The sequence below is a fragment of the Schistocerca cancellata genome, chromosome 1 (genome assembly GCF_023864275.1).
Source record: "Schistocerca cancellata isolate TAMUIC-IGC-003103 chromosome 1, iqSchCanc2.1, whole genome shotgun sequence".
Lineage (NCBI taxonomy): Eukaryota > Metazoa > Arthropoda > Insecta > Orthoptera > Acrididae > Schistocerca > Schistocerca cancellata.
Genome location: NC_064626.1, coordinates 77,732,260 through 77,758,728, shown reverse-complemented (window position 1 = coordinate 77,758,728; position 26,469 = coordinate 77,732,260). Strand labels below are relative to the sequence as shown.

At 44.6% G+C, this 26,469-nt stretch overlaps 1 protein-coding gene across 1 annotated transcript in view; it reads left to right on the top strand.

The window, feature by feature from the left end:
- LOC126171883 (sodium/potassium-transporting ATPase subunit alpha-2-like) overlaps window positions 1-26,469 on the top strand; it is a 139,144-nt gene that overhangs the window by 21,617 nt on the left and 91,058 nt on the right. The window contains exons 2-3 of the mRNA XM_049920878.1: window positions 1,088-1,451; window positions 15,714-16,544. Coding sequence (XP_049776835.1) covers window positions 1,088-1,451; window positions 15,714-16,544 — 1,195 coding nt within the window. The remainder of the gene's footprint in view (window positions 1-1,087; window positions 1,452-15,713; window positions 16,545-26,469) is intronic.

Below are 26,469 nucleotides of genomic sequence, written 5' to 3'. Positions count from 1 at the left end.
GTATCACTAGCAGTCGAGATGAAAGGCATCTTATCCGCATGGCTATAACGGATCGTGCAGCCACGTCTGGATCCCTGAGTCAACAGATGGGGACGTTTTCTAGAGAACAACCATGTGCACGAACAGTTCGACGACGTTTGCAGCAGCATGGAGTATCAGCTCGGAGACCATGGCTGCGGTTACCCTTGACGCTGCATCACAGACAGGAGCGCCTGTGATGGTGTACTCAACGACGATCCTGGGTGCACGAATGGCAAAATGTCATTTTTTCGGATAATCCAGGTTCTGTTTACAGCATCATGATGGTCGCATCTATGTTTGGCGACATCGCGGTGAACGCACATTGGAAGCGTGTATTCGTCATCGCCATACTGGCGTATCACCCGGCGTGATGGTATGGGGTGCCATTGGTTACACGTCTCGGTCACCTCTTGTTCGAATTGACGGCACTTTGAAGAGTGGACGTTACTTTTCAGATGTGTTACGACCCTTGGCTCGACCCTTCATTCGATCCCTGCGAAAGCCTACATTTCAGCAAGATATTGCACGACCGCTTGCTGCAGGTTCTGTATGGGCCTCTCTGGATACAGAAAATGTTCGACTGCTGCCCTGGCCAGCACATTCTCCAGATCTCTCACCAATGGAAAACGTCCGGTCAATGGTGGCCGAGCAACTGGCTCGTCACAATACGCCAGTCACTGCTGTTGATGTACTGTGGTATCGTGTTGAAGCTGCATGGGCAGCTGTACCTGTACACGCCATCCAAGCTCTCTTTGACTCAATGCCCAGGCGTAACAAGGCCGTTATTACGGCTAGAGGTGGTTGTTCTGGGTACTGATTTCTCAGGACCTATGCACCCAAATTGCGTGAAAATGTAAACACATGTCAGTTCTAGTATAATATATTTGTCCAATGAATACCCGTTTATCATCTGCATTTCTTCTTGGTGTAGCAATTTTTATGGCCGATAGTGTATTTGCAGATACCAGACGCTCCTCTCAGTGGTGGCTAAGTAATTTGACTAATTGTTATGGTGCGGGAAGGTAGGCAGTTGGGGCAAGTTGGTCACGGTTGGCACGCTTTACAGGTTCATCAGATTCCTGAAGAACTTCTTCGGCGGCTTCGCGGTGATGCTGTGGGTGGGCTCGCTGCTGTGCTTCATCACGTTCAGCATCCAGAGCATCGAGGCGGACTACGACCACCTGTACCTGGGCATCGTGCTGGTCACGGTGGTGATCATCACGGGGCTCTTCACGCACTACCAGCAGAGCAAGAGCGGCAAGGTGCTGGAGGCGTTCCAGAGCATGCTGCCCGAGCAGGCCACCGTCATCCGCGACGGCCGCAAGCTGGTCGTGTCCGCCGAGGACATCGTGCTGGGGGACGTGGTCGACCTCAGGGCGGGCGACAAGGTGCCGGCCGACATGCGCATCATCGAGTGCCAGGGCCTCAAGGTCACCCGTCTCGTTTTAGTTATTTACTTACTACTCGTTCCTGGCCACACGCTACTCTGGCTCCGTCTAATGAAATGGAAGAGAAAGAAAAACGAAAACGCACGTTTCTAATTTGTATAAAAATTGGATATAGGCTCTAACCTCCCCCCCCGCCTCTCCTTCCCTTTGTCACTGTCCATTTGTCACTGTCCATCTCCTCCTCCACCTCTCTTTGTGCATCTTCTCCTGCTGCCCCACTCTGCTCATAACCTCCTAACCCCTCTCTCTGTCCATCAACTCCTAACCCCTCTCACCCCATCCCTCCTGCCCCTCTCTTTGTCCATCTTCTCCTGCTGCCACTCTTTGCTCATAACCTCCTAACCCCTCTCTCTGTCCATTAACTCCTAACCCCTCTCACCCCATCTCCTCCTGCCCCTCTCTTTGTCCATCTTCTCCTGCTGCCCCTCTCTGCTCATAACCTCCTAACTCCTCTCTCTGTCCATCAACTCCTAACCCCTCTCACCCCATCTCCTCCTGCCCCTCTCTTTGTCCATCTTCTCCTGCTGCCCCACTCTGCTCATAACCTCCTAACCCCTCTCTCTCTGTCCATCAACTAAGTCTGGTGCTATTATCGTTGGTTGAGATCTTTCAGCAGGAAGTATGGCCCCACCACTATTACTAGACAAGTTCAAATGTCTGGGGATCACCTTCACACGTGACATATTGCAATCGACCTCACTTAACTATAAATGCCTTCTTCAAGTCATACACTCCAACATCCGTGGCAATATCCTGCGTGCATTAGACATGACAGAATGGGTGGATTTTGCTAACGCTCAGCTGGCTTACGGCTATCCCATCTGGCACGTATTTTACCGATGCCAAAGGCAACATAGCACAGACACTGCAAGAGGCGTTTGGCTACCTTCTAAGCGAGGGACTTATAATCAGAGTCCGTTGTGACATGTTAACTCTTCCTCTTCGAGATTAAGGCCTCAGTCTTGTCAGTGTCCATACAATAGCGGATCAGCTGTCTTTTGTGTAAGTACGATGGTTAAATCGTGGACCCTCCAGCGAACTGGATTAACGGGAAGCCTGATTAATGAACTGGCCCTTACCTCCCGAGTGGCGCCCGTTGCAGTAGCACAGATTTCTAAGTCCCTCTCACATGTCTGGACCTTTTCCATCGAATACAGTTCTGTCCATACCGACTTGCCTTGTACCAGAAATACTACGACACGTGATATTTATCTCCTAATTACGAGAGACCATGCCCGGAATGTGGTGGAAAGACGGTATCGTACAGTCAAATGGCCTGTAGTCTGGGTTTCTGTGACCATGTCGTCCTCAAGGCAAATGCTCGTGCAACCTAGTATCCGGTTGCTATTGGGAAATACATGACATAACCTCGTCTACATGCCATTAACATGACGGATTCGACACTTTGCCTCTAGTTTCAGACGCCTGACACGGATAAACGTCGACTAAAATGTTCAGATGTGTGTGAAATCTTATGGGACTTAACTGCTAGGGTCATCAGTCCCTAAGCCTACACACTACTTAACCTAAATTATCCTAAGGACTCGAACCTCCGCCGGGACCAGCCGCACAGTCCATGACTGCAGCGCCTTAGACCGCTCGGCTAATCCCGCGCGGCAAACGTCGACCTATGTATGCATCATCTGCAGAGGTGTGGCAGCTGATTCGAAAAATGCTTGCCTTTCTTTTATGTACGACCCCTCATGCCATTGCACCGAAGTCACTTCCGTTCCCGTATGAGACCTATACTTCTGGAAATGGAAAAAAGAACACATTGACACCGGTGTGTCAGACCCACCATACTTGCTCCGGACACTGCGAGAGGGCTGTACAAGCAATGATCACACGCACGGCACAGCGGACACACCAGGAACCGCGGTGTTGGCCGTCGAATGGCGCTAGCTGCGCAGCATTTGTGCACCGCCGCCGTCAGTGTCAGCCAGTTTGCCGTGGCATACGGAGCTCCATCGCAGTCTTTAACACTGGTAGCATGCCGCGACAGCGTGGACGTGAACCGTATGTGCAGTTGACGGACTTTGAGCGAGGGCGTATAGTGGGCATGCGGGAGGCCGGGTGGACGTACCGGCGAATTGCTCAACACGTGGGGCGTGAGGTCTCCACAGTACATCGATGTTGTCGCCAGTGGTCGGCGGAAGGTGCACGTGCCCGTCGACCTGGGACCGGACCGCAGCGACGCACGGATGCACGCCAAGACCGTAGGATCCTACGCAGTGCCGTAGGGGACCGCACCGCCACTTCCCAGCAAATTAGGGACACTGTTGCTCCTGGGGTAACGGCGAGGACCATTCGCAACCGTCTCCATGAAGCTGGGCTACGGTCCCGCACACCGTTAGGCCGTCTTCCGTTCACGCCCCAACATCGTGCAGCCCGCCTCCAGTGGTGTCGCGACAGGCGTGAATGGAGGGACGAATGGAGACGTGTCGTCTTCAGCGATGAGAGTCGCTTCTGCCTTGGTGCCAATGATGGTCGTATGCGTGTTTGGCGCCGTGCAGGTGAGCGCCACAATCAGGACTGCATACGACCGAGGCACACAGGGCCAACACCCGGCATCATGGTGTGGGGAGCGATCTCCTACACTGGCCGTACACCACTGGTGATCGTCGAGGGGACACTGAATAGTGCACGGTACATCCAAACCGTCATCGAACCTATCGTTCTACCATTCCTAGATCAGCAAGGGAACTTGCTGTTCCAACAGGACAATGCACGTCCGCATGTATCCCGTGCCACCCAACGTGCTCTAGAAGGTGTAAGTCAACTACCCTGGCCAGCAAGATCTCCGGATCCGTCCCCCATTGAGCATGTTTGGGACTGGATGAAGCGTCGTCTCACGCGGTCTGCACGTCCAGCACGAACGCTGGTCCAACTGAGGCGCCAGGTGGAAATGGCATGGCAAGCCGTTCCACAGGACTACATCCAGCATCTCTACGATCGTCTCCATGGGAGAATAGCAGCCTGCATTGCTGCGAAAGGTGGATATACACTGTACTAGTGCCGACATTGTGCATGCTCTGTTGCCTGTGTCTATGTGCCTGTGGTTCTGTCAGTGTGATCATGTGATGTATCTGACCCCAGGAATGTGTCAATAAAGTTTCCCCTTCCTGGGACAATGAATTCACGGTGTTCTTATTTCAATTTCCAGGAGTGTATTTCTCATGCACGACGACCAACGCAGTGAATTGGATAAAAGGTGTAACGATCTCTTATGTGTTTCATGAAGAAGGTGATAAGAGTGTCCTTAATTTTTGGACATTCATGCAAGATCGCTAAACCTTTCTCACGTGCAATTTGAGACATCGTTAATACTGTGCAAACTTTTTGGATAGTGCCTTCTTGAACCTCTCCCCCATCACCCCCCCCCCCCCCCGGCTGTTGTGTCACAGATAGGAGGTGATTTCAATGTGAGTGTTAAATACCGGGACTCGGAGCAGTGTATTGAAAAAATGGAATATTTTTCTATAAGATTTGCCCGGAACGTGCCTGACTGCTTTTGGATTCTGAGTGGGACTACTCACAAGTTGGCAGCGCACTGATGCCATTTTGTTTGTTTCGCCAGGAGGGTGTTCTAACTTCCGTTTATGTTTTTTTTTTGTTATTGATGTTGATTGCGAATCATTATTTTATCTAGTTTGTTACTCTGGAAGAAAAACTGGTAACGCGACCGCTCGATATAAGCGGGAAATCTGGGCCTGTGACCTGGTGCGGCACATATTTTCTTTGTCGTCATTCCATAATACAGTAGATGTTTTTCCTTATTCGCAGCTGCGAATACCTTTCATGTGCACATCATAATGTTCTATATTTAGGGCGAGCTAACTAAGTGAATCGGTAGCGGGATTTTCCCTCTGGGAGGGGCGGAGTTGTGACGCAACAAATATCCGGATGAAAAGATAACTAACTTAATCCTTATCAGTATAAAAATGAATGTCTGCCTGTCTGTTCGGAACGTATCATATAAAAAAGTAATGACCCGATTTAAGAGTTAGTTTTTTTTGTGCAAAATGGTAGGTATTGTCTGGAGAAGGTTTGCAGCTATATAGGTATCGAGCAACAGTGCACTGGTTTTCCTTTAAAATAGACCGATAGAAAGAGAATGCCGCAATTCTTGATATTTCGCCTTCTGCATGGTGCGATTTCTGTAAGCTCTCACATGTTGGTACTTCTGTGTAACAGTTTGTTTAACTCTATGGGTACCAGTGGTTTCTTCCGGAAACGATAATTTTATTAATTTTGTTTTGAAGTACGAATGTAAGGCCCATTTTAGCCTGTTATTTAGCAGTATAATTTGTTTTAGGTGTTATGAGTTCACGGGAGTTCCGAGTTGTGGGATTGTGTCTAGGAAAAATGCAAAATTGCTTTCAAGTATATCACACTAAATGATAGGTGACTGAAAATAGTATGTCCCAGTGGTTCCAAATTGAAGCCACCTCCTTAACACAATTGATTGTTTACTTTTTGCTAATTTCCTCTTATATTTGTTGCTTGCTGTGATAACAAAGGTCAGTTGGGTAAAATTAATTTAAAAAATTGTTATTGCGACTAAAAGAGTTAACATAAGTGAGTTTTCGAATTCGCTGTATCTTCCTGGTGTCCCGTCACATACATAGTCACTCAGAATCGAGCCACCAATAACTCTTTTGCGGAACATTATTCCACCTCGACTGCGCAGTGTAATCAGGCTTAAAAGTCAAAAAACTTATGCTAAACGTCATTGAGGCAACAATTCTCAAACGGACAAGATGTGTGGATTCTACGTATTCCTATCATTCCCGCCGGCATGCCGTTCCTCTTTAAGCAACTACAATTCGCCGTTCGCCTAGCATTTTCAGTGACCGTTACCAAAGCACATTACATTCGCGTCAAGCGTGTGGATTAAATGCGGAAAATCCTTGCTTTTCACATTGTCAATTACATGTTGCATGCTCACGCATAGGACAGCCGAAAAAGTTTCGTTTTTGCACACGACGGAAAGACCAAAAATACTATATATTGCACAGGACTTGAATAAACTTATTCAATATAACGCAATCATCAAGAAAGCATTCTTTTAGTGACATTGTAGAAAAGGTTTTAAAAACATAGACAAATCATGTAGCTGCAAAATTATTAACTGCTGTACTGCGCAGTTTGAGGAATCCAGGAATGTAGCGATTGGACACTCTAGTAATTCCATCATATACGGTGGCAGCTATGGCGCTTTAAATTGCTTTATAATGGTGAAAACCATAAAAAAGCCACTATCCATCGAAGTTTTTTTTTCATTTTTTTAATTTTAGCGTAAAACCTGTTCGAAGCTTCGTTCTTTGAACCTTAATTGCACTTTAGGGCACTACAATAAAATCACTCACATTATATTTTGAAGTTGTGAAGGATTATATTTCCTCTCATTTTTTCCTCGGCGATCTTTAAGCTCAGTTCTAGAGTATTACTGCACAACAGTCATCAACGCAGCAATCATCTTCATCTCTGCTGCCCTCAACACTTTTTAAGCGAATATAAAATATTTGTAGTTGTTTTTGATTACCCCACTTTCGACATGGAATCATGAAAAAAGGAACTTTAAACAAGCCCACGAGATAACAAATAATTGTTGATGTGACGCCATCAGCAACAAGATAGGCTATGCCTGTGTTTTCACAAAGTATCTTGGCTTGTAGAAAAGTTTTTTCCAAAGGTACATTTTCATGTCTAAAATCGTCATAACCGATAGCTAGAAGATAGCAGTTTCATTCATTTTCTTCGTCACGTGATAAAACAGCTGCTCATCATACGGTTGTTCAGAATCAAGAACGAAACCCAAGTTACATTACGCACACCGTGATGGGACACTAAAAACAAGATAACTGCAGAATGATATTTTCACTCTGCAGCGGAGTGTGCGCTGACATTAAACTTCCTGGAAGATTAAAACTGTGTGCCGGACCGAGACTTCAACTCGGGACCTTTGTCTTTCGCCGGCAAGTTCTCTACCATCTTTTTTTGTTTTTCTTTTTTTGCTTTTTTGTAGCCTTTTTTTATCCAACAAAAGAAATAAAACAAAATCATAGCCATCCCTACGGGGCACCGCCACTTGTGTCCCTGCCAAACAAAAATGAACTCTTACCTCTTCAGGCGTTGCCTTCCTAACTATACGTAACCACCTCCAATCTAAAATGTGAAGAAACTACACTATACGGGACTAACATGTGTGCGCCAACCCACAAATAACACCATGAAAGGAAGGGGGGAAGGGTATTTCTAGTAGCGTGCGGAAGGTATTTTTTAATTTTTTTATTGTTTTGATTGATTTATTTATTTTAAATTTTTTTCTTTTATATAGATATCAATGTGCGAACAGTCATGTTAATCAAGCCTGGAAAACTAAAACAGAATGAAGACACCATCGAAAATAGTAAACATAAATAACATGAAAAGAAAGCTACCACTTCGTAGTTAGGCTTCCCAGCGACTTCGCCCACTGATAAAGATAGTTCAATATATAATCGTTTGCGGTTCGTTCTGACCTCATCTACCACTGCCTGGAACATTCCAGCTACACGGCGGGCTGTCAAAGGCACTCCATATGTAGTTTGCGAAGCATTGTCGATATCTGGTATGCCCGTAAATAGTATGATGCCTTTCTTGCAAATAGAACCAGAAGTCGAGTAAATTCTTGTGTCCGTCATGATAGAGGTAATGGACCGCATGTCCACGTATCCAGGTGACGTAGTTGGTCCGAGTCTTCGGGTAAAATGTCTCATCCGGAAACAATAACGTGCATGCAGATATATGCTCCGGCGTAACTCGCAAGAGATAAGCCAGCATCTGCCGCACTTATCCATCTGAGCTACCCAAGCACGACTCACGCCCCCTCCTCATAGCTTTACTTCCGCCAGTACCTCGTCTCCTACTTTCCAAACTTCACAGAAGCTCTCCTGCGAACCTAGAAGAACTAGCACTCCTGGTAGTTTCATATCAGCGCACACTCCGCTGCAGAGTGAAAATCTCATTCTGGAAATATCCCCAAGGCTGTGGCTAAGCCATGTCTCCGCAATATCCTTTCTTCCAGGAGTGCTAGTTCTGCAAGGTTCGCAGGAGAGCTACTGTGAAGTTTGGAAAGTAGGAGACGAGGTACTGGCGGAAGTAAAGCTGTCAGGAGGGGGCCTGAGTCGTGCATGGGTAGCTCAGATGTTAGAGCACTTGCCCGCGAAAGGCAAAGGTCTTGAGTTCGAGTCTCGGCCCAGCACACGGTTTTAATCTGCCATGAAGTTTGAAGATAACTGCAAATCGTCTGAAGTTACCCCGTTAACCCAATTTTACGGTTATAATGCCGTAGCACCCTGTGAGGATTACTCAGTGTTCTTGTCTGGATGTCGTGTGTGCTCTCAGTTGGCGTGAGCTATGCAAGATGAAGTCCCGGTGATGTGAGATCACTGTGTGCCCACATGAATGTTACTAAAGTTTCTACTTTTCTACTATCCAACTTCTACATCGTGAAACATTTTTTAGTATAGTACTATCTTCTTACAGAGCCAATTACACCTACGACTGATCTCGGGAACATTCACTTTAGTAGTGCCTCTCGCTTCATAAATGCTTGGGGTCTTTGAAAGAAGATCAAAGTCAACTGAAAACGTTTCCTTGACACCACAAACGATCGTCAAGCCACAGTCACTACAACAATGGAATTTTCAAAGGGTTGCACAACTAGCTAGTATCGACGCACTGAGATTAGTCTTGTGTTAGCCCCAAATGGGAGTGCATCGTCTTTGTAAGATTTGATTAGCAGAAAGCAGTAGGATTACGTGCTGTGTTCTAGTTTTGGGCTTGCTGCACGTTATAAAATTACGACGTGTGAGCCTTTGTTTGCAAAATGGTCGTTGCAAGACTACAGGACGTAACGCAAGAGCATATAATATTTTTCATCCCGATGCAGTTTTGATCTACACTGCATTAAGTTGTAAAATGACGGATGAACCAAAAATTGTCATGACGTCTTGTGACCCATTTCTGCCGCTTTTTCTTCAGTTTACTGGTTTCAGTGTATATTTCGTAACATTTGGAAGAGGTATGGTTGTAATTACAGTTTTCCAAATTTGTTATTACGTTTGAAAATGACGACACAATACGTCGAACTAGTTATGTAACGTTTTAAAAGTTTCATTGTTTTAGTGACTGCGGCTTGACGAGCGTTTGTGATGTCAAATAAAGATTTTAAATTTCATTGAGCCACACTCCTTGATGACAGTTATGTCGAAATACAAAACCAAAGTCAATTGGTTGTTTACGATATTAAGTTTGGGTACAAATGTTAAGAAGAGTTTACAATAGGCATGAAATTTCGTATGCATAATGATATGTGTTGTACATAAATCGGGTGTTATAGTACTGGTGCTTAAATATGCAGATATGCTTTTACAAACTCTTTTGTAAGTAGTACATGTAATTTGACTAGCGTATTGTACTTTGGGCGATTTTTTCAACACTGATTTTTGTTATATATTCCTGGAACCTGTAGTGCTTATTGTGTTATCTAATTAGTCTGGCAGTGTAAAAAACATACGTGGAATTTTGAGTACGACAAAGTGGTGAATATGCTGTGTTTTGTATGAGTTATTTACGACGTAATAAGATTTGCACTTACGTCGAACAATCCTCAATGTAGCAAGTTTGAAGGAAAGTGCGAGTTTTGCCGGATTCTGCGTCGCATGAGCTTTTTAGCGTGATGCAAACTTCAGCAAAGTTAATTGGTTGTTCATTTATGAAGTTTCTTAAATTCTGTGTCGCTTGAAATTGCTTCTTTTGTATCCCGCCTGGTAGGCGGCTCGTGTGTCTGCCCGTGTGAATTGCTTCTGCAAAATAGGTCGAGAGTGAAGGACGCGAGTAGGAGCAGGAAATGGTGAAATGTTTCGGTACTGCGTGTAAATTTAAAGTACGTTTACTATAGAAAGAATATGAATACATAAATTGTAAATTAACTTTGGCTGAGAAGAGCACGTAGGTGCGAAGCTGTACATCAATCATATCTGACATCGGCTAGAAGTTACAAAGCCAAAATATGTAGTGGCTCACCCATTATGAAATAGAAACGATGTTGCTTGGTCGTCTACTCGGAATCAAATTGGGCGAATCCGGAGCGGCGCTCGTAGAGCTGCACAGCTAGAGGGCGCTGTCGACGGTGTCGGTGTGTAGTGCCAACCTAGCAGAGTGCATCTGCGTTGTGACATCGTAGCTATCGATACCACATCTTCCATGTTTTGGTGACTTCTGTTGTGAATTGGCAGGAGCCAATTCACGGAGTTCGGAGGAAGCCGAAAGGCACGCGATTAAGCTCACGCAGGCTGGCGTGAGGTCTGGAACAGGTCAGAGAAATAAGACTAGCAAAACAAGAGTAACTGGTAGAATACTTAACTTTAATCCACAATTGGTGAACATCTCTCGTTACTGTACAGGCTTCACAATATTAATTATCAAATGCTATGGCGCCTTGCTAGGTCGTAGCAAATGACGTAGCTGAAGGCTATGCTAACTATCGTCTCGGCAAATGAGAGCGTATTTGTCAATGTAGCTTCGCCAGCAAAGTCGGCTGTACAACTGGGACGAGTGCTAGTACATCTCTCTAGACCTGCCGTGTGGTGGCGCTCGGTCTGCAATCACTGACAGTGGCGACACGCGGGTCCGTCGTATACTAGCGGACAGCGGCCGATTTAAAAGCTACCACCTTACAAGTGTGGTGTCTGGCGGTGACACCACAACTTCAATGGTTGTTTACAAGACATGGTATATCAGAGACTCGATTGAGTATCATTCCTTTTTTCTATGATCTGGTATTAATTTACTGCGTAGTTTCATTCATTATACGAATTTTTGCTTATCACTAATTGTCGTTATATGAAAGAGATGACTGAGTCCTTTATGTCCGTAAGGACATGTCATCATTTCAGATACTACTGAGAAAATTATTATTCAAATTACTAACATTTATCTTTACTTACAAGTGGAAAAATGTCAATCGAATTTACTGAGTCACTTCTGACGAGCTCAGTTATTTGGCTATTGATCATAAAGTGCAGGGATCAATGTGTTGTTGTTATGATCTTCAGTCCTGAGACTGGTTTGATGCAGCTCTCCATGCTACTCTATCCTGTGCAAGTTTCTTCATCTCCCAGTACCTACTGCAACCTACATCCTTCTGAATCTGTTTAGTGTATTCATCTCTTGGTCTTCCTCTACGATTTGTACCCTCCACGCTGCCCTCCAATTCTAAATTGGTGATCCCTTGATGCCTCAGAATATGTCCTACCAACCGATCCCTTCTTCTTGTCAAGTTGTGCCACAAACTCCTCTTCTCCCCAATTATATTCAATACCTCCTCGTTAGTTATGTGATCTACCCATCTAATCTTCAGCTTTCTTCTGTAGCACCGCATTTCGAAAGCTTCTATTCTTTTCTTGTCCAAACTATCTATTGTCCATACATGGCTACACTCCATACAAATACTTTCAGAAACGACTTCCTGACACTTAAATCTATACTCGATGTTAACAAATTTCTCTTCTTCAGAAACGCTTTCCTTGCCAATGCCAGTCTACATTTTATATTTTCTCAACTTCGACCATCATCAGTTATTTTGCTCCACAAATAGCAAAACTCCTTTACTACTTTAACTGTCTCATTTCCTAATCTAATTCCCTCAGCATCACCCGACTTAATTCGACTACATTCCATTATCCTCGTTTTACTTTTGTTGATGTTCATCTTATATCCTCCCTTCAAGACACCATCCATTCCGTTACTGGTCTTCCAAGTCCTTTGCTGTCTCTGACAGCATTACAATGTCATCGGCGAACCTCAAAGTTTCTATTTCTTCTCCATGGATTTTAATTCCTACACCGAAGTTTTCTTTTGTTTCCTTTACAGCTTGCTCAAAATACAGATTGAATAAGATCGGGGATAAGCTACAACCCTGTCTCACCCCCTTCCCAACCACTGCTTCCCTTTCATGTCCCTCGACTCTTATCACTGCCATCTGGTTTCTGTGCAAATTGGAAATAGCCTCTCACTCCCTGTGTTTTACCCCTGCCACCTTTAGAATTTGAAAGAGAGAATTCCAGTCAACATTGTCAAAAGCTTTCTCTAAGTCTATAAATGATAGAAATGTAGGTTTACCTTTCCTTAACCTTTCTTCTAAGATACGTCTTAAGGTCAGTATTGCCTCACGTGTTCCAATATTTCTACGGAATCCAAACTGATCTTCCCCGAGGTTGGCTTCTATCAGTTTCTCCCTTCACCTGTAGAGAATTCGCGTTAGTACTTTGCAGGCATGACTTATTAAACTGATAGTTCGGTAATTTTCACATCTGTCAACACCTGCTTTCTTTGGGATTGGAATTATTATATTCTTCTTGAAGTCTGAGGGTATTTCGCCTGTCTCATACATCTTGTTCACCAGATGGTAGAGTTTTGTCAGGACTGGCTCTCCCAAGGCCGTCAGTAGTTCTAATGCAATGTTGTCTACTCCCGGGGCCTCCTTTCGACTTAGGTCTTTCAGTGCTCTGTCAAACTCTTCACGCAGTATCATATCTCCCATTTCATCTTCATCTACATCCTCTTCCATTTCCATAATAGTGTCCTCTAGTAAATCGCCCTTGTGTAGACCCTCTATATACTCCTTCCACCTTTCGGCTTTCCCTTCTCTGCTTAGAACTGGGTTTCCATCTGAGCTCTTAGTATTCATACAATTGGTTCTCTTTTTTTCAAAGTTCTCTTTAATTTTACTGTAGGGAGTATCTATCTTACCCCTAGTGAGATAAGCCTCTACATCCTTACATTTGCCCTCTAGTCATTCCTGCTTAGCCATTTTGCACTTCCTGTCGATGTCATTTTTGAGACGTTTGTATTCCGTTGTGCCTACTTCATTTTCTGCATTTTTATATTTTCTCCTTTCATCAATTAAATTCAATATTTCTTATGTTACCCAAGGATTTCTACAAGCCCTCGTCTTTTTTACCTACTTGATTCTCTGCTGCCTTCACTACTTCATCCCTCAAAGCTACCCATTCTTCTTCTACTGTATTTCTTTCCCCCATTCTTTTCAGTTGTTCCCTTATGCTCTCCCTGACCTCTGGTTTAGTCAGTTTATCTAGGTCCCATGAGAAGTTACAAAGGCAAAATCTGTTGTGGTTCGCCTACTACGAAATAGAAACAGTGTTTCTTGGTCGTCTACTCGGAATCAAATGGGCTGAATCTGGAGCGGCGCTCGTAGAGCTGCACAGCGCCGGCTAGAGGGCGCTGTCGTCGGTATCGGTGTCGTAGTGCCAACCTAGCAGAGCGCATCTGCGTTGTGACATCGTAGCTATCGATACCACAGCTTCCATGTTTTGTTGACTTTAAAGGTTGTTCACAAGACGTGGTGTATTAGAGACTAGATTATCATTCCTTTTTTCTATGATCTGGTATTGTTTTATTGCGTAGTTTCATTCATGATAAGAATTTTGGCTTATCACTAATTGTCGTTATATGAAAGAGATGAGTGAGTCTTTTACGACCGTAAGCATATGTCATCATTTCAGATAGTACTGAGAAAATTATTATTCAAAATAGCAACATTAATCTTTACTTAGAAGTGGAAAAATGTCAAGCGAATTTGCTGAGTCCGCTTCTGACGAGATCAGTTGTTGGGTTATTGATAATAAAGTGCAGGGATCAACGTGTTGTTTTTGTGGTCTTCAGTCCTGAGACTGGTTTGATGCAGCTCTCCATGCTACTCTATCCTGTGGAAACTTCTTCATCTCCAAGTACCTACTGCAACCTCCATGCTTCTGTATCTGTTTAGTGTTGTTGTGTTGGCAGAAGATCCGATACCGTGTTACAACTGGAGGCCGAAATGCACGCGTTTTAGCTCACGCAGGCTGGCGTGATGAGGGAAGGACTATACTGACGTGAGGTCTGGAACATGACAAGGAATTAGAATTGAGAAAGCGGACGTAATTAGTTTGACACTTAACTTTAATCCATTAATGATGAACGTCGCTCTTGACGGTACATGTTTCACAATACTGCTAGCTCGTAGCAAATTACGTAGCTGAAGGCTATGCTAAACTGTCGTGGGAAAATGTCAAGCGAATTTACTTATTCCACTTCTGACGAGATCAGTTGTTTGGTTATTGATCATAAGGTGCAAGGATCAATACCACAGGAAAACGTTTCAGCTCGAACAGATGCCTTTGTTATATTTAATGATTTTACGGAGAACTTGGGAAGTAAGTAAGACAGGGTTGTAGCCTCTCCCCGATGTTATTCAATCTGTATATTGAGCAAGCAGTAAAGGAAACAAAAGAAAAATTCGGAGTAGGTATTAAAATCCATGGAGAAGAAATAAGAACGTTGAGGTTCGCCGATGACATTGTAATTCTGTCGGAGACAGCAAAGGACTTGGAAGAGCAGTTGAACGGAATGGATGGTGTCTTGAAGGGAGGATATAAGATGAACATCAACAAAAGCAAAACGAGGATAATGGAATGTAGTCGAATTAAGTCGGGTGATGTTGAGGGTATTAGATTAGGAAATGAGACAGTTAAAGTAGTAAAGGAGTTTTGCTATTTGGGGAGCAAAATAACTGATGATGGTCGAAGTAGAGAGGATATAAAATGTAGACTGGCAATGGCAAGGAAAACGTTTCTGAAGAAGAGAAATTTGTTAACTTTGAGTATTGATTTAAGTGTCAGGAAGTCGTTTCTGAAAGGATTTGTATGGAGTGTAGTCATGTATGGAAGTGAAACATGGACGATAAATAGTTTAGACAAGAAGAGAATAGAAGCTTTCAAAATGTGGTGCTACAGAAGAATGCTGAAGATTAGGTGGGTAGATCACATAAGTAATGAGGAAGTATTGAATAGGATTGGGGAGAAGAGAAGTTTGTGGCACAACTTGACCAGAAGAAGGGATCGGTTGGTAGGACATGTTCTGAGGCATCAAGGGATCACCAATTTGGTATTGAAGGGCAGCGTGGAGGATAAAAATCGTAGGGGGAGACCAAGAGATGAATACACTAAGCAGATTCAGAAGGAAGTAGGTTGCAGTAGGTATTGGGAGATGAAGAAGCTTGCACAGGATAGAGTAGCATGGAGAGCTGCATCAAACCAGTCTCAGGACTGAAGACCACAACAACAACAACAATGCAGAACTTCGGGCAGAGAGGCTTAATGGGATATGAATTTCAGAAAAGTTTTGGCTCCTGTGCAGGTAGACAACTCGTCGCTGACGGGCGAGTCGGAGCCGCAGCCGCGCACGACGGAGCCGACGAGCGACGTGCCGTTCAACACGCACAACATGGCCTTCTACTCGACGCTCGTCGTGTCGGGCACGGGCCGCGGCGTCGTCGTCAGCTGCGGCGACTCGAGCGCCATGGGCCGCATCGCCGAGCTGACGTCGGGGCTGAAGTCGGCCGAGACGCCGATCGCGCGCGAGATCAAGCACTTCGTGCGCCTCATCACCTGGGTCGCCATCGCCGCCGGCTTCGTCATCGGCGCGCTGTCGCTCGGCATGGGCTACCACTGGCTCGACGCCGTCGTCATCCTGATCGGCATCATCGTGGCCAACGTGCCCGAGGGCCTGCTCGTCACCGTCACGGTCTGCCTGACGCTGTCGGCGCAGCGCATGGCGCGCAAGAACTGCCTCGTCAAGCACCTGGAGGCGGTCGAGACGCTGGGCTCGACGTCCGTCATCTGCTCCGACAAGACGGGCACGCTCACGCAGAACCGCATGACGGTGTCGCACGTGTGGTTCGAGGGCGAGGTGATGGCCGTGGACACGAGCGCCGAGCCGCGCTTCGACAACCTCGACGTCGCCGACGGGCAGTTCCTGGCGCTGGCGCGCGTCGCCATGCTGTGCAGCCGCGCCGAGTTCGACGCGGAGCAGCTGGACCTGCCCGTGTACGCCCGCCGCGTCTTCGGCGACGCCTCGGAGACCGCCATCCTCAAGTTCCTCGAGGCGGCCCTCGGCGGCGTCGAAGAGTACCGCCAGCAGCACCAGAAGGTCTTCGAGATACCCTTCTCGTCAGACACCAAGTACCAGGTACTCGTCCGCAACGTCTCAGTTTCCATATACAGGGTGTAAATTCTAAGCTGACAAACCAGTGTAACTCGAAAAATCAGCTTCACACGAAAAAATGTTGATTATTTTCGAGAGGGACATCTTCTGGTGCTAAAATTAGACCGCCACCTCAACCCCCTGGGGGTGGGGTGGGAGGCAACTCTAAAATTTCAAATGAGAAACCCTATTTTTTATTGCTAAAACCTTCCCGTCTCCTCTATATCTCTTTTGTTACACAACCTTCCCTTTTACAATTACCTATGAAATTCTCTTTTATATAGGGATATACACCCTACAGTTGCAGGTTAACTTTATCGTTTACCTAGGTTTCAACGTTAGTAATAACGTCTTCTTCAGAACATAAAATATTATTTAAATGTTTGCCTAAAACAGGCCATGTCCTAAGTCAACTTCATAAAACTTGATGGATAACCATAAGGTTTTGTCACTCCTGTAGAAAATTCACTTTCAGCCCGTTGTATGGGCCTCGTCGTGTGACTAGAGACTGTCACACGACGAGGCCCATACAACGGGCTTAAAGTGAATTTTCTACAGCTGGTTTAATAGGAGTGACAAAACCTTATGGTTATCCATCAGGTTTTATGAAGTTGACTTAGGACATGGCCTGTGTTTTAGGCAAACATTTAAATAATATTTTATGTTCTGAAGAAGACGTTATTACTAACGTTGAAACCTAGGTAAACGATAAAGTTAACCTGCAAACGTAGGGTGTATATCACTATATAAACAATATCAGTTGCTGTCGGTGCATAAAAATGTTAAAAATTATGAAATTTACTTTTACAACTACCTATGAAACATTCCCTTAGGATTTCTATCTCTTGCTTAATAATAACAAATGAAATCTTCCCTTTGAAATTAATTCTCTTTCTCAATCTTCGCATACACATTTAAATGGTGCTTATTAAAAGTGATTTTCTGATTATTTCGACGCAACATAGAATGTGTCGTCGTCGTGGCCCTCAGTCCTTATCTGCAATAACCCAATACTGTTCCTTACTTTCTTTACTGTTACTGGATCGCCATCTGACTGCTACATAAAACTGCGACATCAATATACTTACTGTGTTTTACTATACTCTATTAACTGCTGGTGGGCTGTCATAATAAGTGGCTGTCTTTATTACCAAAGCTGACATTCTTTAATAGCAAAGCTGACGTTATTCTTTAATTGTAAAGCTGACGTTATTCTTTAATTAATTTGACTGAAGTTACGTAATTCATAGCTAAACTTTTTCTTGACAACATTAAAATTGAGAGAGAGGAATTAAGAGTTTTACAAATGTTGACCCAAATATAAATTTTTTACGCAGATTGGGATGTTTTCTTTGGGTCCTCTCTCTCTCAGACTCCACCCTATGGGGAGAGAGGGAGAGTTTTAGCTCTAGCAAATCAAAATTTACGAAGTAAATAAGTATTTTTTATTTATCCGTAACCATTTTCCACGCAGAAATGAGAACATGGATTTTCTTTAATTACAGCGCGAACTACCAAGAATCAAAACAAATGTTTAGGACAAAACGTATGTAGTTTTTGTATGTAGAATATGATTCTGCAATAAAAAATGGGGGTTCCCATTTGAAATTTTAGAGTTGCCTCCCACCCCACCCCCAGGGGGCTGGGGTGGCATGCTAATTTTAGCACCAGCAGATGTCCCCTCGAAAATAATCAACTTTGGATTCTACACGTTTTTTCGTGTGAAGCTTATTTTTTGAGTTATCAACTTAAAATTTACACCCTGTATATAAACATGTAGTGATACAGCCCACTCGTCGAATCAGATCTATCATGTCCTTTAATACATATGCCAGAGAAAAGATGTTCGTGACAGAGCAGCCAATAAGTGGTGACCACCCAACTGTTGGGATGGTAATGATGATGATGTTGGTTTGTGGGACGCTAAACATCGTGGTCATCAGCGGCCGTACAGGTTCAAAATCTTTCCATTTCCATTCTCGGCACGTCCCGAATGATGAGATGATGAGGACAACACAAATACCGACTCCCCAGGCGGAGAAAATCCCCGACTCGGTCGGGAATCGAACCCAGGACCCCGTGTTCCAGCGGCAGCAACTGCTGGGGGGTGCTTTAAATCGTACCAGAGCCAACGATCCAGTGACTGTACCGAAGTGGGTAGCAGTCAGACGATCCTGTCTGCTAAGGTGAAGATAGGAATTCCACGGAGCGGGCGGTGCAGAAGAAAAAGCTCCGTGAAATCTAAGAACGTGAAATGTCAAAGATAATAAATGTACTGAAATTATTAATTATCCAGTTCAATATCTGATCGGTTACGTCTATAGTATGGAGACGCATTATACAAGTTGATAGCTGTCCTTATTTTTCATGTATTGACTTGTAGTTTTATTTATGTGGTCGAGTGAGTTAATTTTCAGCAGCTTTAACTGCAGCCTGTACAGAGGCAAAGTCTTTGCCAACTTGGAGGAAGAAAGCCCACGGATTCAGGGCTCAAACTAGCTGGACCGTGAATAATAATAGTTAATGGCGACCAAATATTCAGTAAGTAACATTCATTGCATATGATAAGAGTGTTCAGCTGGCGTGACGTAAAGTACAACAAACCACCACGCAGCCCAAGCCAACCTGAAAAACTTCAAACCAACAACACGGTCGCACTCTCTATCAACAAAATTCTTCAAGATATGTGGCTGCTAAGTCAGTATGTCAAATTTTCCAACGTTTTGGCCTCAGTTGGAAATAGCCTTCCTCAGGGTGCTGAATTGGAAAAACTTAAATTCTTATATTCGAGTGCGTGCTGAACAGTAATTATGTTCTGTAGGCGACCCGGTGGTCCCGGTCGCCTACAGTGGACTGGATGGCCGAGCGGTGACCTCTCCAGTTGTCAGGATCCTAGGAAATGGCTGTGCAATCGTCAGAAACGCCAAAGAAACATTATTAATTCATAACGCCTTTATTCCTGCCGAGTACAATGTGGCTTGGTGATATCAACAACCTTCCCGAGTCCTCGCTGACTCATAGTGATGACACCAGATCCAGGCCGCACAGTCTTTCTAGCGCAGCGCCGCGTGCTGTGACGTAGCAAAGGAATGTCCTTACTTCGTACTTCGGCCGCGAGTGGCTGGCGGCGCCCGGCAGGGTGGCCGGCTCGGCTGCAGACAGCAAGAGGCTCCGGGTTGGAATCCCGGCGCTGTCGGCATGAGAGGCGTTCTAATAGTGCGGAGTGTACTCCATCCCACCCCATCTTCTTCCCTGCTCCTCCTGGTGGCTCGTCTGCGGTGGACGGGTGGAACGGGTTGCAGTCCCCCAGCGTCATCAGCTCAGCCGGTTGCGACGGTGGATGCACAGGACCTAGGCCCCACACGATCTCGACGACGGCTCACTGATGTGGTCAGCATCGGCGGAGAGCGAGTCTGCCACGATGTCTGCTAATCCTGGGTTGATGATTGACAGCGGCAGCAGAGAGGACCAGAGCTGGTACTGTCCCCTCACGTCTGCTGCTGGATGGGCCGCCCTTACTGCAACATCTCCGTAATAAAGATTAACATATCGATCACCGAGCTGAGCGCTACACGGCGACCCAGTACACATCTAACTGCAAGTCTAACTGCAAGTCTAACTGCGAGTGCCTTGTTGCTATCAAAGCTGGCATATTTAAAGGAAGCACGAGCGACGTCCTGACGTCATGCTCGTTTGTAATGAACGCATTCGTTCAACTTATACTGCTAATCCATCTGTCGTACTCGACCCTTAGGTGTTCTTGCAACAGAGTTACGTGTTGTTACGGCAGACTTACGCGAAGTTGTGAAATGCAGTACAGCTGACGCTATACCTCTGTCTTGCACTCTACGAAAGTCTCCGTTTAACACAAACCCGCGTGCTAAGCAATTCTCTCTCGCCTGTTGTGTGTAACCAGGCCATTGCCCCTGCGTGACGACACATTACGATATATGTGCAATCCTCCTACCTCATGGCTAACTTACTGCCTCTGGCTCTTGGCATAGGCAACGAAATTTTGACAATATTCCACGTTTCCAACTCTTTACTATTCCGCAGCACTACAGTTCTTTTAAGCAGGTGACTAATATCTTGTCCGGTAAGATTACGTTCAGGTTTGCATACTATGTGAACGATGCTTGGTTTGAACCAGCATTCTTCACTGAGACAACTGTGAATCTTACAACACGTGTGGAATTGAATCCAAGTCTCTTCCACAAAACGAGTCACATTCATTTCAATATGATCCAACAATATGAATTCGTGTGCATATTTGGTTTTGCTCAACCTTTAACGTATATGACACCTATCTTTGCACAATACCTTTTCAAAGTTAATTATTGGTGTAAAATATAGCAGATGCTTAATTATGATACACCAGTGGCTTCTACTTAACATGTCTTTAATCACTGTACATCCACAGTGCATTTTGCACTTTACCATTGTTTTCAGGTAACCTTCAAATGATTAATTTTATAGGAAAGTTCGTCCACATTTGAAGTTACTGCTTTCTTAATTGTTAGAAGTGAAAAAAAAACAAGATTCCTTGGGAGAATTTCCATCAGCAATAATTCATACTGAATTGTAACAGTCCGATATTGGAAGATACATGTATCTCCGAAAACAAAGATCATTATTCCACAACATGTATGAACATAATTTTTTTCTAACAGATGAGTGCCAACTCTATGAGACAGGCCATTTCAGTTCACTTATAGGCTATGTATGGAACCTGTTCTTTCGGCACTGTCCGAAAAAAAACAGACACCACATTTGATATGTGCCTTGACGACAATTGATTTTCATTTCCAACCTCTTGCAGGAATCAGTGTGAGGTTTCGAGCAATGGGAGTAATAGATGGGGACACTACGTATGTAGAGTGTGGCAAGTTGGGAATTTATGTTGGACGGAAAACATGCTTAAATAGCTGAAACGACAGCCGGCACGGCAGCTCAGCGTGTTCGGTCGGAGAGCAAGCTGGTCTCTGTAATAAAAAAAACTGAGTGAAGGCATCAACAACGAACTTCAACGGATGTCTCATGTGACGTCCGCTACAATCAAATAGAACGAACAAAATTGGATAAAAAAAGGTGAAGGTAACCGCTCGTGTAAAGCAGGAAATCCTGGTTCTCACTTATTGTCTTTGAATTTATTTCAATGCTCGATTGCGGCTAATGTAGACATTTCAGTTTCGTCATATTTCACTTTGCATCATACGCCTAATGGCCTGTTTCTGCTCACCACATGTGCACTAGTTGGTCAGTTTTTCTTATTTGTTCAGAATATAATTTATGCAGACGTCCAATATCCTTTTTTTGATTTTTTTATATGAGGCCAGACGCAACTTGGTAAGTAAGTTATATTTTGTGTCAGTCACAGTGATACACAGCGTGTGTTGGGAGAGGGAGAGACAATGTGTCCACTATAGTTTCAAATTATCTTAGACAAGTAAGTTTAATTTTCCCACTGTGGACGTGCAGCTATTAGAAGAGGCAACAGTCTTGCTCAGAGTGGTAGAGCAACCCAGCTGTGAAAGGGGCCACTACGTTGCAGATGTGCTGGAGTGGCAGATTTTGAAGGCGGACGTCTAGAGAGACACAGCTGCAAGATACAACGTATTTTATTCGTCTCGGATTACAACGTGGGAATGCTGTGAATTCGCCCTCTTCAGGCGCACGGTCCACGGGCGATGTGGTGACGTCGAAAGGCCGCGCGGTCTGATGGCCGTCTGACGTTCACGTCGTGCTTTGCTGACGCTGTTCACCTCACTCAGCCGCAAGTGCAAGAGTTAGCATTATGCCAGGGGCGGGCAAACGCTGCACGCGGCTCATGAGCACACAGCGCTGCACGTGTGCTGCTCGCGTGCAATCGTCGAACGGGACAGTGCCGACAGCCTGCAGGTTGCGGCAGTGTAGTACCAGGCTAAGCTGCGGACGTTGAAGCGAAGCGACCACTACGTAGTGAACGTTGTATTTCAATAACCGGAAAATGCAGAGTGAATCAAGGAAACGGAGAATTGGAGATTTGCTATCTTTTAAAAAGGAATGGGAGAATCATTTGTTCTCTGTGGAAAAACGTGAAAATTGGAAATGTATAATATGTGACAGTATTGTCGCTGGTGGGCGGAAGATTAATATTGAACGCCATTATAATAAATTTCAGTATGTTGCCGTTCTTAGTGCAATAAAAGAGGAATTTCTCAAGCGATTTGGGGATATATCTTACTTATCCCAAGGTTTTGAGTAGTTCTCGAGAGAATCTGGTTTCTGTAGATGACATTCATCTCAGCTTGCAAATGGAATTAATAGATCTACAGTGTAATTCTCGTCTGAGAGACAAGTTCCTTCTGGCAAGATGTGTAATAGATTTTTATCACGACTTTCCACAGCAAGAGATTCCTCGTCTCCATCGTGAAGCCACGAAGATAGTCAATGTTGGGCTTGACATACTTTTGTGAGAGATTTTTTTCTTTTATGAAAATTAATATGTCTCGGTTAAGAGCAAACATCAGTAATGAAAATTTACGTAACTGTTTGCGTTTGTCAGTATGTAGAAATTTTGTTCCAGATATTAAACGTATTGTAAACTCCACCTGTGATATTTAAATAAAACGTATCGTAGGTAATAGGTACTCTTTCAAACCATGATTTCTGTCAAGCACTCCTACTAACCTCATTCCTTCATTTAATAAAACAGGACAGGAAGCAAAACGGATTACAGAGGAAGAAGCGGAGAGACGGTATGGTGGGGAGGGGTGAGAAGCGGGTGGCCAGCTTGCCCCTGTGTGCACGCAGAACACCAGTTAACTGCACACGTGCATGTGCACCGCACACGTGCAGAATTCCTGCCCGCCCGTGCATTATGCGGTCTCGAGCGAGGGGTGCTGGCGCACGTTTGTCCGCTAAATCCCCGTAGGCAGCCACAGCTACTGGGTTAGAAGCTTCCTGTGGTGTGGAGGGAAAGCGGCAGTTCTGCCCTAGCTGCGAGCCGCTGTCCTCGAAGGCAGAGCATCGCAGCCGCTGCGGCCCCTGAGGGATGACTCCCCGTCGTCACCGTGGCGCTGGATTTACAATCGTGAGCTGGTCTGGTGGAGTTGGCCGACTAGACTGGTGTCGTCTGCTGCCTGGCCCGTAGCGTGCTGAAAACCGGCGGGAACACGATGTCGTGGAGGGTGCTGCCGTACAGCACAAAACTGTGCTACAATCAGAGGGAATTTAAGTGATTAGTAAACACTTGTTCTGTCGTTACTATGCTTCCGGGCACCTCAGGGTCCCAACGGTGTGGGAATATACACACATCAAAAAATGTTTTGCATCACCCCGGTTCCCAGAACTCCTGAAGACAGACGTTGAATAGAAAAGCAACTGGAATCACTCAACAGAGGAAAGTCCACTGGACCTGACGGGATACCAATTCGATTCTACACAGAATACGCGAAAGAACTTGCCCCCCTTCTAACAGCCGTGTACCGCAAGTCTCTAGAGGAACGGAAGGTTCCAAATGATTGGAAAAGAGCACAGGTAGTCCCAGTCTTCTAGAAGGGTCGTCGAGCAGATGCGCAAAACTATAGACCTATATCTCTGACGTCGATCTGTTGTAGAATTTTAGAACATGTTTTTTGCTCGAGTATCATGTCGTTTTTGGAAACCCAGAATCTACTATGTAGGAATCAACATGGATTCCGGAAACAGCGATCGTGTGAGACCCAACTCGCTTTATTTGTTCATGAGACCCAGAAAATATTAGATACAGGCTCCCAGGTAGATGCTATTTTTCTTGACTTCCGGAAGGCGTTCGATACAGTTCCGCACTGTCGCCTGATAAACAAAGTAAAAGCCTACGGAATATTAGACCAGCTGTGTGGCTGGATTGAAGAGTTTTTAGCAAACAGAACACAGCATGTTGTTATCAACGGAGAGACGTCTACAGACGTTAAAGTAACCTCTGGTGTGCCACAGGGGAGTGTTATGGGACCATTGCTTTTCACAACATATATATATCACCTAGTAGATAGTGTCGGAAGTTCCATGCGGCTTTTCGCGGATGATGCTGTAGTATACAGAGAAGTTGCAGCATTAGAAAATTGTAGCGAAATGCAGGAAGATCTGCAGCGGATAGGCACTTGGTGCAGGGAGTGGCAACTGACCCTTAACATAGACAAATGTAATGTATTGCGAATACATAGAAAGAAGGATCCTTTATTGTATAATTATATGATAGCGGAACAAACACTGGTAGCACTTACTTCTGTGAAGTATCTGGGAGTATGCGTGCGGAACGATTTGAAGTGGAATGATCATATAAAATTAATTGTTGGTAAGGCGGGTACCAGGTTGAGATTCATTGGGAGAGTCCTTAGAAAATGTAGTCCATCAACAAAGGAGGTGGCTTACAAAACACTCGTTCGACCTATACTTGAGTATTGATCATCAGTGTGGGATCCGCACCAGATCGGGTTGACGGAGGAGATAGAGAAGATCCAAAGAAGAGCGGCGCGTTTCGTCACAGAGTTATTTGGTAACCGTGATAGCGTTACGGGGATGTTTAACAAACTCAAGTGGCAGACTCTGCAAGAGAGGCGCTCTGCATCGCGGTGTAGCTTGCTCGCCAGGTTTCGAGAGGGTGCGTTTCTGGATGAGGTATCGAATATATTGCTTCCCCCTACTTATACCTCCCGAGGAGATCACGAATGTAAAATTAGAGAGATTAGAGCGCGCAGGGAGGCTTTCAGACAGTCGTTCTTCCCGCGAACCATACGCGGCTGGAACCGGAAAGGGAGGTAATGAGAGTGGCACGTAAAGTGCCCTCCGCCACACACCGTTGGGTGGCTTGCGGAGTATAAATGTAGATGTAGATGTAGATATTGTATCACAGACACAGTCTCTTTGACTGTTCAGAGATGTTGCTAAACCCGCCCTAAGATGTAAACAACCATGCATGAACAGCGCCTATTAAGGGGCTCCGGAAAGGCTCAAAATCATGAAAAGTTCAATTTTTACTTTTTTGCGTTTTCTGAATCTGCAGACTATTACCTTTTAATAGATATATAATTTATTCAATTCCGAAGACTACAACTATTTTTAAATTTTTTTTGAAATGTGTTCTACATGGGCGTGACCCACTGTGGCGCTGTTAAACTGCTGCCAAATGGTGTTATTATTAACGTCCGTGTTCATCAGGTACATTTTAGTGATGTGAGATACAGTATGTGTTGTGGCTAACCTGTGATGGTTCAATATATATCGCTGGTGTGATTGTCGATTGTTTCATGTTTATTTACTCTGTCGTTATCTCGAAAATATTCGTAATTAATTCTGTTTCTTGAATCTCTGTTTTGTTGAAGTATAATAATGAGTAAAAGTAAAGTTGCTGTTGCGACTTTCAATGATGGCAACATTGTAAGGCGCAAGGTATTTAGAAATATGGGAATGAAGATAGGTTCTAACATGGTACGAGCGATGCTTGCTTTAGACAAGGAACGCCTTCGGGCTGCAGACAGGGCTGTAAAGAGTCTAGAAATACAAGCAAGCGTAAACAGGAGGAGGAACAAGAGGAAGCTGGAGGAGGAGTTTGCAGAGGATGAAGATAATCCATCCTATGGACCTGGAATGCACTAAAAAGTTAATCCAATCTTTGTCGCTCGATTCCCAAAACTTTTATTTTCTCATACTAATTACATGTTTTCTAAGGATCTTCCAAACATATTTGTTTCAAACTTTCAGTAAATGTTACACAGTACCTTCTGCATAATTTAACACAGCCTTTTTCCAAAAAACTGTATATTTTCGAATATATAAATAAAAAATTGCAAAAAAATGTTGTGAATTTTCATTACAATTGAAAAAAAATCATCTTTAATAACTGAACTAAAATTTTGTAAAATCCCTGTGTTAAGTTGTAGCCCATATTCCA